Source organism: Salmo salar, chromosome 17 (assembly GCF_965601325.2).
Source record: "Salmo salar chromosome 17, fSalSal1, whole genome shotgun sequence".
Lineage (NCBI taxonomy): Eukaryota > Metazoa > Chordata > Actinopteri > Salmoniformes > Salmonidae > Salmo > Salmo salar.
Genome location: NC_138307.1, coordinates 4,632,062 through 4,646,261, shown reverse-complemented (window position 1 = coordinate 4,646,261; position 14,200 = coordinate 4,632,062). Strand labels below are relative to the sequence as shown.

At 44.4% G+C, this 14,200-nt stretch overlaps 1 protein-coding gene across 1 annotated transcript; it reads left to right on the top strand.

The window, feature by feature from the left end:
• On the top strand, positions 1-12,255 carry LOC106575091 (T-cell-specific surface glycoprotein CD28). The gene is made up of 4 exons (XM_014151276.3): positions 1-356; positions 4,302-4,658; positions 5,402-5,541; positions 10,841-12,255. The coding sequence occupies exons 1-4, from the start codon at positions 272-274 to the stop codon at positions 10,961-10,963; spliced, it is 705 nt and encodes a 234-aa protein (XP_014006751.1). The 5' UTR covers positions 1-271; the 3' UTR covers positions 10,964-12,255.
• Positions 12,256-14,200: the final 1,945 nt, after the last annotated feature.

Below are 14,200 nucleotides of genomic sequence, written 5' to 3'. Positions count from 1 at the left end.
TCAGTCACCCTGTTAGATGTGCAGCAGAGAGAGTTGCTTACAGTCGACGAGGGCCAGATTGTTGTTCACAGTGAAGTGACAGGGAAGGATGTTATGAGATGCACGCTGTCATCGTGTGAGGAGCATGAGTTGTATGTTTAGGTAGAGCAGAGCAGTCACTGTCTCAGTCTGTTTGGCATACAGTGTATTGTCACATTTACCCTGATTGCTGTGCACTGTAAAGGGATATCAGGGGAGCTTCAGTTTCACGACAAAACTGAGAACTTTCAAGATGAACGTTTACTGGATACCCACGATCCTCCTCTCCCTCTGCCTCTCCAGTGATGCCAACATGATAAGCTCCCACTACTGTAACGGTAAGATCTGAGCCTGCTTAAAAAGCTCACGCTCTATAATAGTTATGACTGAAAACACGATGTATAAGTACTATCTATCCAGATGTAATGTATAACAAATGACTTTATTATTGCAATGTAACTATTGTGAAAAAACGTGCCATGTATGTAGAATGTACATGTAACAACAAAATAAAAAACTGGGGAGAGAAATGGGCCAACAATAAAAAAAGATCTGGGCCAGTCCAGGATGGTGCAACATATGTAGAAAAGGGAATTGTTTCAGCTCTAAATTATTACATTTCTGTCTGAATGTTTCACCATTGGACTTTGTCATTAACGTTCATCTATATTCTCAGTATCAACAAATGTCACCTCAGGCATGATCCATAGCACTACCAGAACATTCTGATAACAAAAGCCAAAAGGTTGCCCAATCAAAGGGTTGCAGATGATTCAAGGTTGCAATGCTCACCAAGCTGCATGGTTTTATCAGGTGTGGATGCTAGTTGCAGTGGTTTGGATCTCTCCAGCACATTACTCAAATGAGTGCAGTTAAATCCCAATTACAGATGTGGATATGCTTTAACATCTAGACTGCAGCTATATTACGAATAGAATAAGCAGGTTTATATAATGCATTGAAGTTGTTGTTTCCTCATTTTGATAGGACTTGCAGGAAGGAAACGGCAGGGGTGGGGGTGATAAGGATTCAACTAAGTGACTCACATTCTAATCCACACAGTTACGGGACGGCTTCTCATTTTGAAATCTCAGGCCACAACAGTTGTTTTGGAGCATGTTCAGTGTGTGGGTTAAAATACTGTGAAATGATGCATACGAATAGTCCAAATTTGAGAGGGTAAAAAGGCTAGGTAAGCCTCAGAAGCCATTTCCTGTAAGTGTGTGTGTGTGTGTGTGTGTGTGTGTGTGTGTGTGTGTGTGTGTGTGTGTGTGTGTGTGTGTGTGTGTGTGTGTGTGTGTGTGTGTGTGTGACTGCACATGTGATGGAAGAATGCACTGTGCATGCAGAGGGCTGCAATCCCATTGAATTGTGGATAGTTTAACCAAAATATACCACAAGACCTAGAATTGCCTTATGTTTATCCCACACTGTCACGGCCGTCGTTGAAGAGAGAAGGGGACCAAGGCGCAGCGGGTACGTGAATACTCATACTTTAATTTATTTAATTAAAGTGAAAACAAAGACCGCCAGTTTCACAGGCTAACAATAACAGCAGTGCAAAATACAACTACCCACAAAGAGACAGGTGAAAACAAGCTCCCTAAGTATGACTCCCAATCAGGAACAACGATGTACAGCTGTTCCTGATTGAGAGCCACACCAGGCCAACAAAGAAATACAAAACCTAGAAACCCAAAACAAGAACATACACCAAAAACCCCAGAACACATAAATACAATACCCCTCTACATACACATAACCCCCGAACCATATAAAACAAATACCCTCTGCCACGTCCTGACCAAACTACCATAACCAATAACCCCTATACTGGTCAGGACGTGACACACACAAAAAGTTTCACTGTTATAAGCTAACTTTTTGGAAGAATTTAAGAAAAATGTCAGGGCTTAATTTCCCATGGACAATTTCCGGAAAAATACCTGAAATTTACCGGAAAGTTTCTGACCCTCTGCAACCCTAGTGTGTGCACACATTTTACTCTCCTTGTGAGTTCCAAAATTCAGATAATTCTTAACAAGTCCTCACTTGTAAAAAAAACTATTTTTGGCTTAGGGTTTAGGTTCAGGGTTTGGGTTAGAATTAAGGTTAGGTTTAGAATTGGGGTTAAGGTTTGGAGTTAGGGGTTAGGTTATGGAAAATAGGATTTTGAATGGGAATAAATTGTTAGTCCCCCAAAAGTCCTCACAGGTATAGAAATACAGTGGCTTGCAAAAGTATTTACCCCCTTGGCATTTTTCCTATTTTGTTGCCTTACAACCTGGAATTAAAATTGATTTTTTTTGGGGGGGGGGGGGGTTGTATCATTTGATTTACACAACATGCCTACCACTTTGAAGATGCAAAATATTTTTTATTGTGAAGCAAACAAGAAATAAGACAAAAAAACTGAAAACTTGAGCGTACACTACTCACCACTCCAAAGTCAATACTTTGTAGAACCACCTTTTGCAGCAATTACAGCTGCAAGTCTCGTGGGGTATGTCTTTATAGGCTTTGCACATCTAGCCACTGGGATTTTTGCCTATTCTTCAAGGCAAAACTGCTCCAGCTCCTTCAAGATGGATGGCTTCCACTGGTGTACAGCAATCTTTAAGTCATACCACAGATTCTCAATTGGATTGAGGTCTGGGCTTTGACTAGGCCATTCCAAGACATTTAAATGCTTCCCCTTAAACCACTTGAGTCTTGCTTTAGCAGTATGCTTAGGGTCATTGTCCTGCTGGAAGGTGAACCTCAGTCCCAGTATCAAATCTCTGGAAGACTGAAACAGGTTTCCCTCAAGAATTTCCCAATATTTTGCGCCATCAATCATTCCTTCAATTCTGACCAGTTTCCCAGTCCCTGCCGATGAAAAACATCCCCACAGCATGATGCTGTCACCACCATGCTTCACTGTGGGGATGGTGTTCTTGGGGTGATGAGAGGTGTTGGGTTTGCGGCAGACATAGCATTTTCCTTGATGGCCAAAAAGATACAGTCTCATCAGTCTCATCTGACCAGAGTACCTTCTACCATATGTTTGGAGAGTCTCCCACATGCCTTTTGGCAAACACCATAAGTGTTTGCTTATTTTGTGTATATGCAATGGATTTTTTCTGGCCACTCTACTATAAAAAGCCCAGCTCTGTGGAGTGTACGGCTTAAAGTGATCCTATGGACAGATACTCCAGTCTCCGCTGTGGAGCTTTGCAGCTCCTTCAGGGTTATCTTTGGTCTCTTTGTTGCCTCTCTGATTAATACCATCCTTGCCTGGTCCGTGAGTTTTGTTGGGTGGCCCTCTCTTGGCAGGTTTGTTGTGGTGCCACATTCTTAAAAAATTTTTATAATTTATTTAATGGTGCTCTGTGGGATGTTCAAAGTTTTGGATATTTTTATATAACCCAACCCTGATCTGTACTTCTCCGCAACTTTGTCCCTGACCTGTTTGGAGAGCTCCTTGGTCTTCATGGTGCCGCTTGCTTGGTGGTGCCCCTTGCTTAGTGGTGTTGCAGACACTGGGTCCTTTGAGAACAGGTGTATATATACTCAGATCATGTGACACTTAGATTGCAAACAGGTTGGACTTTATTTAACTAATTATGTGACTTCTGAAGGTAATCACCAGATCTTATTTAGGGGCTTCATAGCAAAGGGGGTGAATACATATGCACGCACCACTTTTCCATTTTGAATGTTCTTGAATTTTTTTGAAACAAGTTATTTATTTAATTTCACTTCACCAATTTGGACTATTTTGTGTATGTCCATTACATGAAATCCAAATAAAAATCTATTTAAATTACAGATTGTAATGCAACAAAATAGGAAAAACGCCAAGGGGGATGAATACTTTTGCAGGGCACTGTACATAGCTGTTTATGTGTGTGTGTTCAAGATCAAAGAGACAAGCAATTTGGCAAAGGACAGGAGTGGAACATTAGCTAAAACGACTTGTAACCAGAGTAGGTTTCTACTAGCCTGGTCCCAGATCTGTTGAGAATGACTCAAATGCTGTCATTGTCAAGCTGAAAAGTCTGGCCTCACAGTAATCTGTTTGCCATGACAATTCCATAAGGACTTGGCAAGAGAGCTGAAACAGACTGGCACCAAGGCTAGGTTTACACCTCATTGCACTCAACAAATCATGCTGTGTCAGATCAGTGATTTCTTCAAGGAAAGAAGGAGGGAAGTATTAAAACAGGGTCCTTGTCTACTTCCCTCTGATATAACGCACACAACTGACTGCCTCTGTTTGACTTTTGACCTTCCCTCACCAGACAAGCTCAGAACGTTCAATGTGGTCCGTGTGTCTGTCGACGGCACTGCATCCGTCAGATGCCCCAACCTGACAGGCAAGGACCAGGAAGAGATGAGATTCCACCTTTACCTGGGCTTGGTCGAGGTTGGCAACCACACTCACGACAATGCTCACAACCACAACTCCACAGAGACCGTGAGTCCTGTTGGGGAGGGTCTGGGGCTGAGGGTGAACAAACAGGACCATACGGTCAGTTTTGTCCTCTCTGGAATGACCACGGAGCGCGCTGGAGTCTATACCTGTGAGGGGCACCCCATGTACCCACCTCCCATTGAGAAGGTACCTGACGAGCCTCAAACCTTGGTCCTGGTTGAAGGTATGTTTACTTCAAAAGGAACTGATCTATACAAGCACACACAAATACACATGCATGCACGCACAGTAGTTCAAAATGCTATGTCTTGATTTACAGGAATATACACTGAGTGCACAAAACATTAGGACACCTGCTCATTCCATGACAAAGACTGATCAGGTAAATCCAGGTGAAAGCTATGATCCCTTATTGATGTCACCTGTTAAATCCACATCAATCAGTGTAGATAAAGGGGAGGAGACAGGTTAAAGAAGGAATTGAGATATAGATTGTGTATATTTACCATTCAGAGGGTGAATGGGCAAGACAAAGATTTAAGTGCCTTTGAATGGAGTATGGTAGCAGGTGCCAGGCACACCGGTTTGGGTGTGTCAAGAACTGAAACGCTGCTGCGTTTTTCATGCTAAACAGTTTCCTGCGTGTATGAAGAATGGTCCACCACCCGAATGCCATACAATTAACTTGACACAACTGTGGGAAGGCTGTTCTGAGGGCAAAAGGGTTTGCAACTCAATATTAGGAAGGTGTTCCTAATGTTTTGTGCACTCAGTGTATATTCTCATGTACTTGTGCTTAAAGGCCAAACGGGCCAGTTTACTGGACCTAGATAAGCCTATTTCTTTTACTTAAGATGCACTTTCAGTGGAAAAACTAAAGTACCCCAGGAGTAGGCTTAATCTGTATCTGTAAAACTACTCTTTGAAGTTTAAAACTCACATCTCTCTCTCTGGTTGGTTGGTCAGCATACCAGTGCCAGGCAGAGAAGACTGTGGGATGTGTAGGCTCTGGAGATGATGGTGTCCCTGTTTGGGCATGGGTGCTGGGGTTCTGGGTCACCACCATCTATGGCCTGGTTGTCACGGTCATCGCATTTGTCATCTGGGTGAGTGACGTCTCGCTTCCTTTACTCAAAGAGAGGGTAACTTGTCTTACATCCATGAGGTGCTGTGATGAAAACATAAGTAATCTCTCAAGCCTTGGCATAAATTCAATGTACAATTAACTTTTTAGTCAAACAATGCAATATAGTATACAGTACCAGTCAAAAGTTGAGACACATCTACTAATATATATATTTTTAAACTATTTTCAACATTGTAGAATGATAGTGAAAACATCAAAACTATGAAATAACATTTACATTTACATTTACATTTAAGTCATTTAGCAGACGCTCTTATCCAGAGCGACTTACAAAATGGTGCATTCACCTTATGATATCCAGTGGAACAACCACTTTACAATAGTGCATCTAAATCTTTTAAGGGGGGGGGGGGGGGGGGGGGTTAGAAGGATTACTTTATCCTATCCTAGGTATTCCTTAAAGAGGTGGGGTTTCAGGTGTCTCCGGAAGGTGGTGATTGACTCCGCTGTCCTGGCGTCGTGAGGGAGCTTGTTCCACCATTGGGGTGCCAGAGCAGCGAACAGTTTTGACTGGGCTGAGCGGGAACTGTGCTTCCTCAGAGGTAGGGGGGCCAGCAGGCCAGTGGTGGATGAACGCAGTGCCCTTGTTTGGGTGTAGGGCCTGATCAGAGCCTGAAGGTATGGAGGTGCCGTTCCCTTCACAGCTCCGTAGGCAATCACCATGGTCTTGTAGCGGATGCGAGCTTCAACTGGAAGCCAGTGGAGAGAGCGGAGGAGCGGGGTGACGTGAGAGAACTTGGGAAGGTTGAACACCAGACGGGCTGCGGCGTTCTGGATGAGTTGTAGGGGTTTAATGGCACAGGCAGGGAGCCCAGCCAACAGCGAGTTGCAGTAATCCAGACGGGAGATGACAAGTGCCTGGATTAGGACCTGCGCCGCTTCCTGTGTGAGGCAGGGTCGTACTCTGCGAATGTTGTAGAGCATGAACCTACAGGATCGGGTCACCGCCTTGATGTTAGTGGAGAACGACAGGGTGTTGTCCAGGATCACGCCAAGGTTCTTAGCACTCTGGGAGGAGGACACAAGGGAGTTGTCAACCGTGATGGCGAGATCATGGAACGGGCAGTCCTTCCCCGGGAGGAAGAGCAGCTCCGTCTTGCCGAGGTTCAGCTTGAGCTGGTGATCCGTCATCCACACTGATATGTCTGACAGACATGCAGAGATGCGATTCGCCGCCTGGTTATCAGAAGGGGGAAAGGAGAAGATTAATTGTGTGTCGTCTGCATAGCAATGATAGGAGAGACCATGTGAGGATATGACAGAGCCAAGTGACTTGGTGTATAGCGAGAATAGGAGAGGGCCTAGAACAGAGCCCTGGGGGACACCAGTGGTGAGAGCGCATGGTGCGGAGACAGATTCTCGCCACGCCACCTGGTAGGAGCGACCTGTCAGGTAGGACGCAATCCAAGCGTGGGCCGCGCCGGAGATGCCCAACTCGGAGAGGGTGGAGAGGAGGATCTGATGGTTCACAGTATCAAAGGCAGCAGATAGGTCTAGAAGGATGAGAGCAGAGGAGAGAGAGTTAGCTTTAGCAGTGCGGAGAGCCTCCGTGACACAGAGAAGAGCAGTCTCAGTTGAATGCCCAGTCTTGAAACCTGACTGATTAGGATCAAGAAGGTCATTCTGAGAGAGATAGCAGGAGAGCTGGCCAAGGACGGCACGTTCAAGAGTTTTGGAGAGAAAAGAAAGAAGGGATACTGGTCTGTAGTTGTTGACATCGGAGGGATCGAGTGTAGGTTTTTTCAGAAGGGGTGCAACTCTCGCTCTCTTGAAGACGGAAGGGACGTAGCCAGCGGTCAAGGATGAGTTGATGAGCGAGGTGAGGAAGGGGAGAAGGTCTCCGGAAATGGTCTGGAGAAGAGAGGAGGGGATAGGGTCAAGTGGGCAGGTTGTTGGGCGGCCGGCCGTCACAAGACGCGAGATTTCATCTGGAGAGAGAGGGGAGAAAGAGGTCAAAGCACAGGGTAGGGCAGTGTGAGCAGGACCAGTGGTGTCGTTTGACTTAGCAAACGAGGATCGGATATCGTCAACCTTCTTTTCAAAATGGTTGACGAAGTCATCCGCAGAGAGGGAGGAGGGGGGGGGGGAGGGGGAGGAGGATTCAGGAGGGAGGAGAAGGTAGCAAAGAGCTTCCTAGGGTTAGAGGCAGATGCTTGGAATTTAGAGTGGTAGAAAGTGGCTTTAGCAGCAGAGACAGAAGAGGAGAATGTAGAGAGGAGTGAGTGAAAGGATGCCAGGTCCGCAGGGAGGCGAGTTTTCCTCCATTTCCGCTCGGCTGCCCGGAGCCTTGTTCTGTGAGCTCGTAGTGAGTCGTCGAGCCACGGAGCAGGAGGGGAGGACCGAGCCGGCCTGGAGGATAGGGGACAGAGAAAATCAAAGGATGCAGAAAGGGAGGAGAGGAGGGTTGAGGAGGCAGAATCAGGAGATAGGTTGGAGAAGGTTTGAGCAGAGGGAAGAGATGATAGGATGGAAGAGGAGAGAGTAGCGGGAGAGAGAGAGCGAAGGTTGGGACGGCGCAATACCATCCGAGTAGGGGCAGAGTGAGAAGTGTTGGATGAGAGCAAGAGGGAAAAGGATACAAGGTAGTGGTCGGAGATTTGGAGGGGAGTTGCAATGAGATTAGTGGAAGTACAGCATCTAGTAAAGATGAGGTCAAGCGTATTGCCTGCCTTGTGAGTAGGGGGGGAAGGTGAGAGGGTGAGGTCAAAAGAGGAGAGGAGTGGAAAGAAGGAGGCAGAGAGGAATGAGTCAAAGGTAGACGTGGGGAGGTTAAAGTCACCCAGAACTGTGAGAGGTGAGCCATCCTCAGGAAAGGAACTTATCAAGGCGTCAAGCTCATTGATGAACTCTCCAAGGGAACCTGGAGGGCGATAAATGATAAGGATGTTAAGCTTGAAAGGGCTGGTAACTGTGACAGCATGGAATTCAAATGAGGAGATAGACAGATGGGTCAGGGGAGAAAGAGAGAATGTCCACTTGGGAGAGATGAGGATTCCAGTGCCACCACCCCGCTGGCTCGATGCTCTAGGGGTATGCGAGAAAACGTGGGCAGACGAAGAGAGAGCAGTAGGAGTAGCAGTGTTATCTGTGGTAATCCATGTTTCCGTCAGCGCCAGGAAGTCTAGGGACTGGAGGGTAGCATAGGCTGAGATGAACTCAGCCTTGTTGGCTGCAGACCGGCAGTTCCAGAGGCTGCCGGAGACCTGGAACTCCACTTTAATAATAATAATAATAATAAATAACACATATGGAATCATATAGTAACCAAAATAAGTGTTAAACAAATCAAAATATATGTTATATTTGAGATTCTTCAAAGTAACCACCCTTTGCCTTGATGACAGCTTTACACACTCTTGGCATTCTCTCAACCAGCTTCACCTGGAATGCTTTTACAACAGTCTTGAAGGAGTTCCCACATAGGCTGAGCACTTGTTAGCTGCTTTTCCTTCACTCTACGGTCGAACTCATCCCAAACCATCTCAATTGGGATAAGGTCGGGTGATTGTGGAGGCCAGGTCATCTGATGCAGCACTCCATCACTCTCCTCGGTCAAATAGCCCTTACACAGCCTGGAGGTGTGTTTTGGGTCATTGTCTTGTTCAAAAACAAATGATAGTGGGACTAAGTGCAAACCAGATGCGATGGCGTATCGCTGCAGAATGCTGTGGTAGCCATGCTGGTTAAGTGTGCCTTGAATTCTAAATAAATCACTGACAGTGTCACCAACAAAGCACCCTCACACCACCTCCTCCATGCTTCACAGTGGGAACCACACATGCGGAGATCATCCGTTCACCTACTCTATATCTCACAAAGACACAGCGGTTGGAACCAAAAATGTCAAATTTAGACTAATCAGACCAAGGTCTAATGTCCATTGCTCGTGTTTCTTGGCCCAAACAGGTCTCTTCTTCTTATTGGTGTCCTTTAGTAGTGGTTTCTTTGCAGCAATTTGACCATGAAGGCCTGATTCACACAGTCTCCTCTGAACAGCTGATGTTTAGATGTGTCTGTTACTTGAACTCTGTGAAGCATTTATTTGGGCTGCAATCTGAGTTGCAGTTAACTCTAATGAACTTACCCTCTGCAGCTGCAGCAAAGGTAACTCTGGGTCTTCCTTTCCTGTAGTGGTCCTCATGAGAGCCAGTTTTATCATAAGCGCTTGATGTTTTTTGCGACTGCACTTGAAGAAACTTTCAAAGTACTTGACATTTTCCGTATTGACTGACCTTCATGTCTTAAAGTAATGATGGACTGTCATTTCGCTTTGCTTTTTTGAGCTGTTCTTGCCATAATATGGACTTGGTCTTTTAACAAATAGGATTATTTTCTGTATACCACCCCTACCTTGTCACAACACAACTGAGTGGCTCAAACACATTAAGGGAAGAAATAACAAAATAACTTTTAACAAGGCACACCTGTTAATTGAAATGCATTCCAGGTGATTACTGCATGAAGCTGGTTGAGAGAATGCCAAGCGTGTGCAAAGCTGTCATCAAGGCAAAGGGTGGCTACTTTGAAGAATCTTCAATATAAATATATAATCAAATTTCAAATCAAATTTATTTATATAGCCCTTCTTACATCAGCTGATATCTCAAAGTGCTGTACAGAAAACCAGCCTAAAACCCCAAACAGCAAGTAATGCAGGTGTAGAAGCACAGTGGCTAGGAAAAACTCCCTAGAAAGGCCAAAACCTAGGAAGAAACCTAGAGAGGAACCAGGCTATGAGAGGTGGTCAGTCCTCTTCTGGCTGTGCCAGGTGGAGATTATAACAGAACATGGCCAAGATGTTCAAATGTTCATAAATGACCAGCATGGTCAAATAATAATAATCACAGTAGTTGTCGAGAGTGCAACAAGTCAGCACCTCAAGAGTAAATGTCAGTTGGCTTTTCATAGCCGATCATTGAGAGTATCTCTACCGCTCCTGCTGTATCTAGAGAGTTGAAAACAGCAGGTCTGGAACAGGTAGCACATCCGGTAACGTATAAGATTTATTTAACACTTTTTTGGTTAGTACATGATTCCATATGTGTCATTTCATAGTTTGATGTCTTCACTATTATTCTGCAATGTAGAAAATAAAGAAAAACTATTGAATGAGTAGGTGTGTCCAAACTTTTGACTGGTACTTTATGTATTTAAAACATAAATGATGCATGGAAACAGTTACATACAACTACAACTGCATACATATACACAGCTCACCCTACTCACTCTCCACCTCTTTCTGTGAATTTGATCCACAGCTCAGACTGAGGAGAGTGGAGTGTTCCCAGAGCGACTACATGAACATCAAACCCAAATCTCCACCCAGGGGGCACAGGAAGAAGCATGGGGTCCAGCATCCAATCCGAATGGGACGATACTGATCAGTCATCCTCAGATCAATCATTCTCAGACAAAAGTAACACAAGTTGAGCCTTTATTGGCCCTTGAGAGCTGACTGGAGAAACAGACCAAGTTCTTGATGTAAATATGAAAGCTAGCTCTTCAAATGATGAGGTGTACATCTAATTGTACATCTGATTGCGTGTAAATAAAGATTTGAGTTATCTTATAAATGTTTATCAAATAATTATAGTCTGATGTAATATGATCTTCTGGGAAACTATTGAGAATGGAGTCTTGATGTTGTGGGCAGTATACTATATAAAACAATATCTCCTTGCATACTGAGCGAACACACACGCCCACACACACACAAATGGGTTAAGCGTACAGACACAGGGATATCATATCTGATTTGTAGTGGGTATGTAGTGAAGAGGAAGACCCTAGCTCTGTGGTGAATGGGTCACACAGGAAACAGTGGTTTCTGAATATGAGGGGACTGAACCACATTTTCACACACTCTCTCTGAGAAGCACTGACTGTCATGTACAGTAAATGTATCAAAATAAGGGACTGCCTTACATTGAAACTGGCACACTGAATTACAAATCCCTGCTTGTCCTTTTAATGGACTAATACTTTGATACTGTACTTAAGTCGTTTTAAAAAAAAATCAAATCAAGCTGGTGCTTCAAATCGAGCATTCCCAAGCTACAGGCCTCTCTCAACTGTTTCAGTGTATTGCAATATTTTAGTTTTAACCATTGTTTACAAATTTTTATAGAACAACTTACAACTCGTCATTTCAGGGTTAACTTAAGTAACTCAGCCACAAGGAAACGTTGAAATACAAAAAACTGCTGTAATGACTGAAACAAAAAAACACACCTAGCATAATTTCCTGTCTACTGTTTCCTTGGAGGCTTGTGTTTTGTGCCATTGTGCACAAGAGTATGCATAAGAGGGACTGCACCTTGATGCTGCACACCTTGCAGTTTCTATGTAGTTAGGGCAAACGCATTAAACCAGCAGACTATGAGGGCTGTACAGGTTTCATGTCACAATGAAAAAGTAGCTACATCCCAAATGTAACCCTTTTCTCTTTATAGTGCACTACTTTTACATTATACATTACATATACCGTATGTGTTCCTGCATTGGTGAAGGATTCAGACCCCTTGACTTTTTCCAGATTTTGTTACGTTACAGCCTTATTCTAAAATTGATTAAATTGTTTTTTTTTCTCCTCATCAATCTACACACAATACCTTGTACCTAAGTTTATACATTTTTGCAAATGTATAAAAAATAAACTGAAAATCAAATCAAATCCAATTGTATTTGTCACATACACGTGTTTTGCAGATGTTATTGCGAGTGTAGCAAAATGCTTGTGTTTCTAGCTAACAGTGCAGTAATATCTAACAATTTCACCACAATACACACAAATCTAAAGTAAAGGAATGGAATTAAGAATATATAAATATTTGGTGATGTGTACAACGAGAACTTGAAGCTTTCCACCTTCTCCACTGCAGTCCTGTTGATGTGGATAGGGGGGTGCTCCCTCTGCTGTTTCCTGAAGTCCACAATCAGTTCCTTTCTTTTGTTGACGTTGGGTGAGAGGTTATTTTCCTGGCACCACACTCCCAAGGCCTCACCTCCTCCCTGTTAGGCTCTTGTCATTGTTGGTTATCAGGCCTACTACCGTTTGTGTCGTTTGCAAACCTGATGATTGAGTAGGAGATGTGCGTGGCCACGCAGTCATGGGTGAACAGGAAGTACAGGAGGGGGCTGAGCACACATCCTTGTGAGACCCAAGTGTTGAGAATCAGCAAAGTGGAGGTGTTTTTTCCTGTCTTCACCACCTGGGGGTGGCCCATCAGGAAGTCCAGGACCCAGTTGCACAGGGCAGGGTTCAGACCCAGGGCCTCAAGCTTAATGATGATCTTGGAGGGTACTATGGAGTTGAATGCTGAGCTTCAGTCAATGAACAGCATTCGTACATAAATATTCCTCTTGTCCAGATGGGATAGGGCGGTGTGCAGTGCGATGGCGTCGTCTGTGGATCTATTGGGGCGGTAAGCAAACTGAAGTGGGTCTAGGGTGGCAGGTAAGGTAGAGGGGATATGATCCTTGACTAGTCTCTCAAATCCCTTCATGATGACAGAAGTGAGTGCTACGGGGTGAGTCATTTAGTTCAGTTACCTTTGTTTTCTTGGGTACAGGAACAATGGTGAACATCTTGAAGCATGTGGGGACAGTAGACTGGGATAGGGAGAGATTGAATATGTCCATAAACACTCTAGCCAGCTTGTCTGCGCATGCTCTGAGGAAGCGGCTAGGGATGCCGTCTGGCAGCCTTGCGAGGGTTAACACGCTGTTGTGGAAATTCTTACACAGGGACACTCTAAGTCAATCTTAAATGAATCAATGTTTATTGTCAGTGCGCTGAAGAGGTTCCAACCAGCTCACTGCACCATACTACACATGTCAACCAGGAGCTCTTCCTGGGCATGCCCAGCAGTTGCCTTATATACGGCTGTACACAGACAAGTTATATTTGCATGATTTAGCAGAATTAATTAATCATTACCGTTTTGTTTCATTCATGTGACCGACCAATACTGTTTCATAACATGTGACAGACCAACACCTCACAAGGCTTCTCCTCTCTAAGCTGACACCTTGAAACAAAATGGAGTCATGATCAGATTTGCGGAAAGGAGGGCAGGGTGGGTCTTGAAGGCATCCCAGAAGTTGGAGTAGCAGTGGTTGAGTGTTTTAGCAGCACGAGTACTAAAGTCAATGTGCTGATAGAACTTCGGTAGCATTTGTTCTCAAATTTGCTTTATTATAATCCCCAGCTACAATAAATGCGGCCTCAGGATATGTGGTTTCCAGTTTGCATAAAGTCCAGTGAAGTTCTTTGAAGGACGTTGCGGTATCGGATTGAGGGGGGATATATACACAGCTGTGACTATAACCGAAGAGAATTCTCTTGGGAGATAATACTGTCGGCATTTGATTGTGAGGTAGGTCGGGTAAAGGTCGGGTGAACAAAAGGACTTGAGTTCCTGTATGTTATCACAATCACACCATGAGTCGTTAATCATGAAATATACACCCCCGCCCTTCTTCCCGGAGAGATATTTATTCCTTTCTGCGTGATGAACTGAGAACCCAACTGGCTGGACGGACTCAGACAGTATATCCCGAGAGCCATGTTTCCGTGAAACAGAATATGTTACAATCCTTGATGTCTCTCTGGAAAG

What these genes read in the sequence shown, in the direction of transcription:
- LOC106575091 (XM_014151276.3), top strand. Translation starts at nt 272, where the DNA reads ATGAACGTTTACTGGATACCCACGATCCTCCTCTCCCTCTGCCTCTCC. An exon ending in AAGCTCCCACTACTGTAACG is followed by an intron (nt 357 to 4,301) that starts GTAAGATCTGAG and finishes TTCCCTCACCAG; the next exon opens with ACAAGCTCAGAACGTTCAAT. An exon ending in TCATCGCATTTGTCATCTGG is followed by an intron (nt 5,542 to 10,840) that starts GTGAGTGACGTC and finishes TTTGATCCACAG; the next exon opens with CTCAGACTGAGGAGAGTGGA.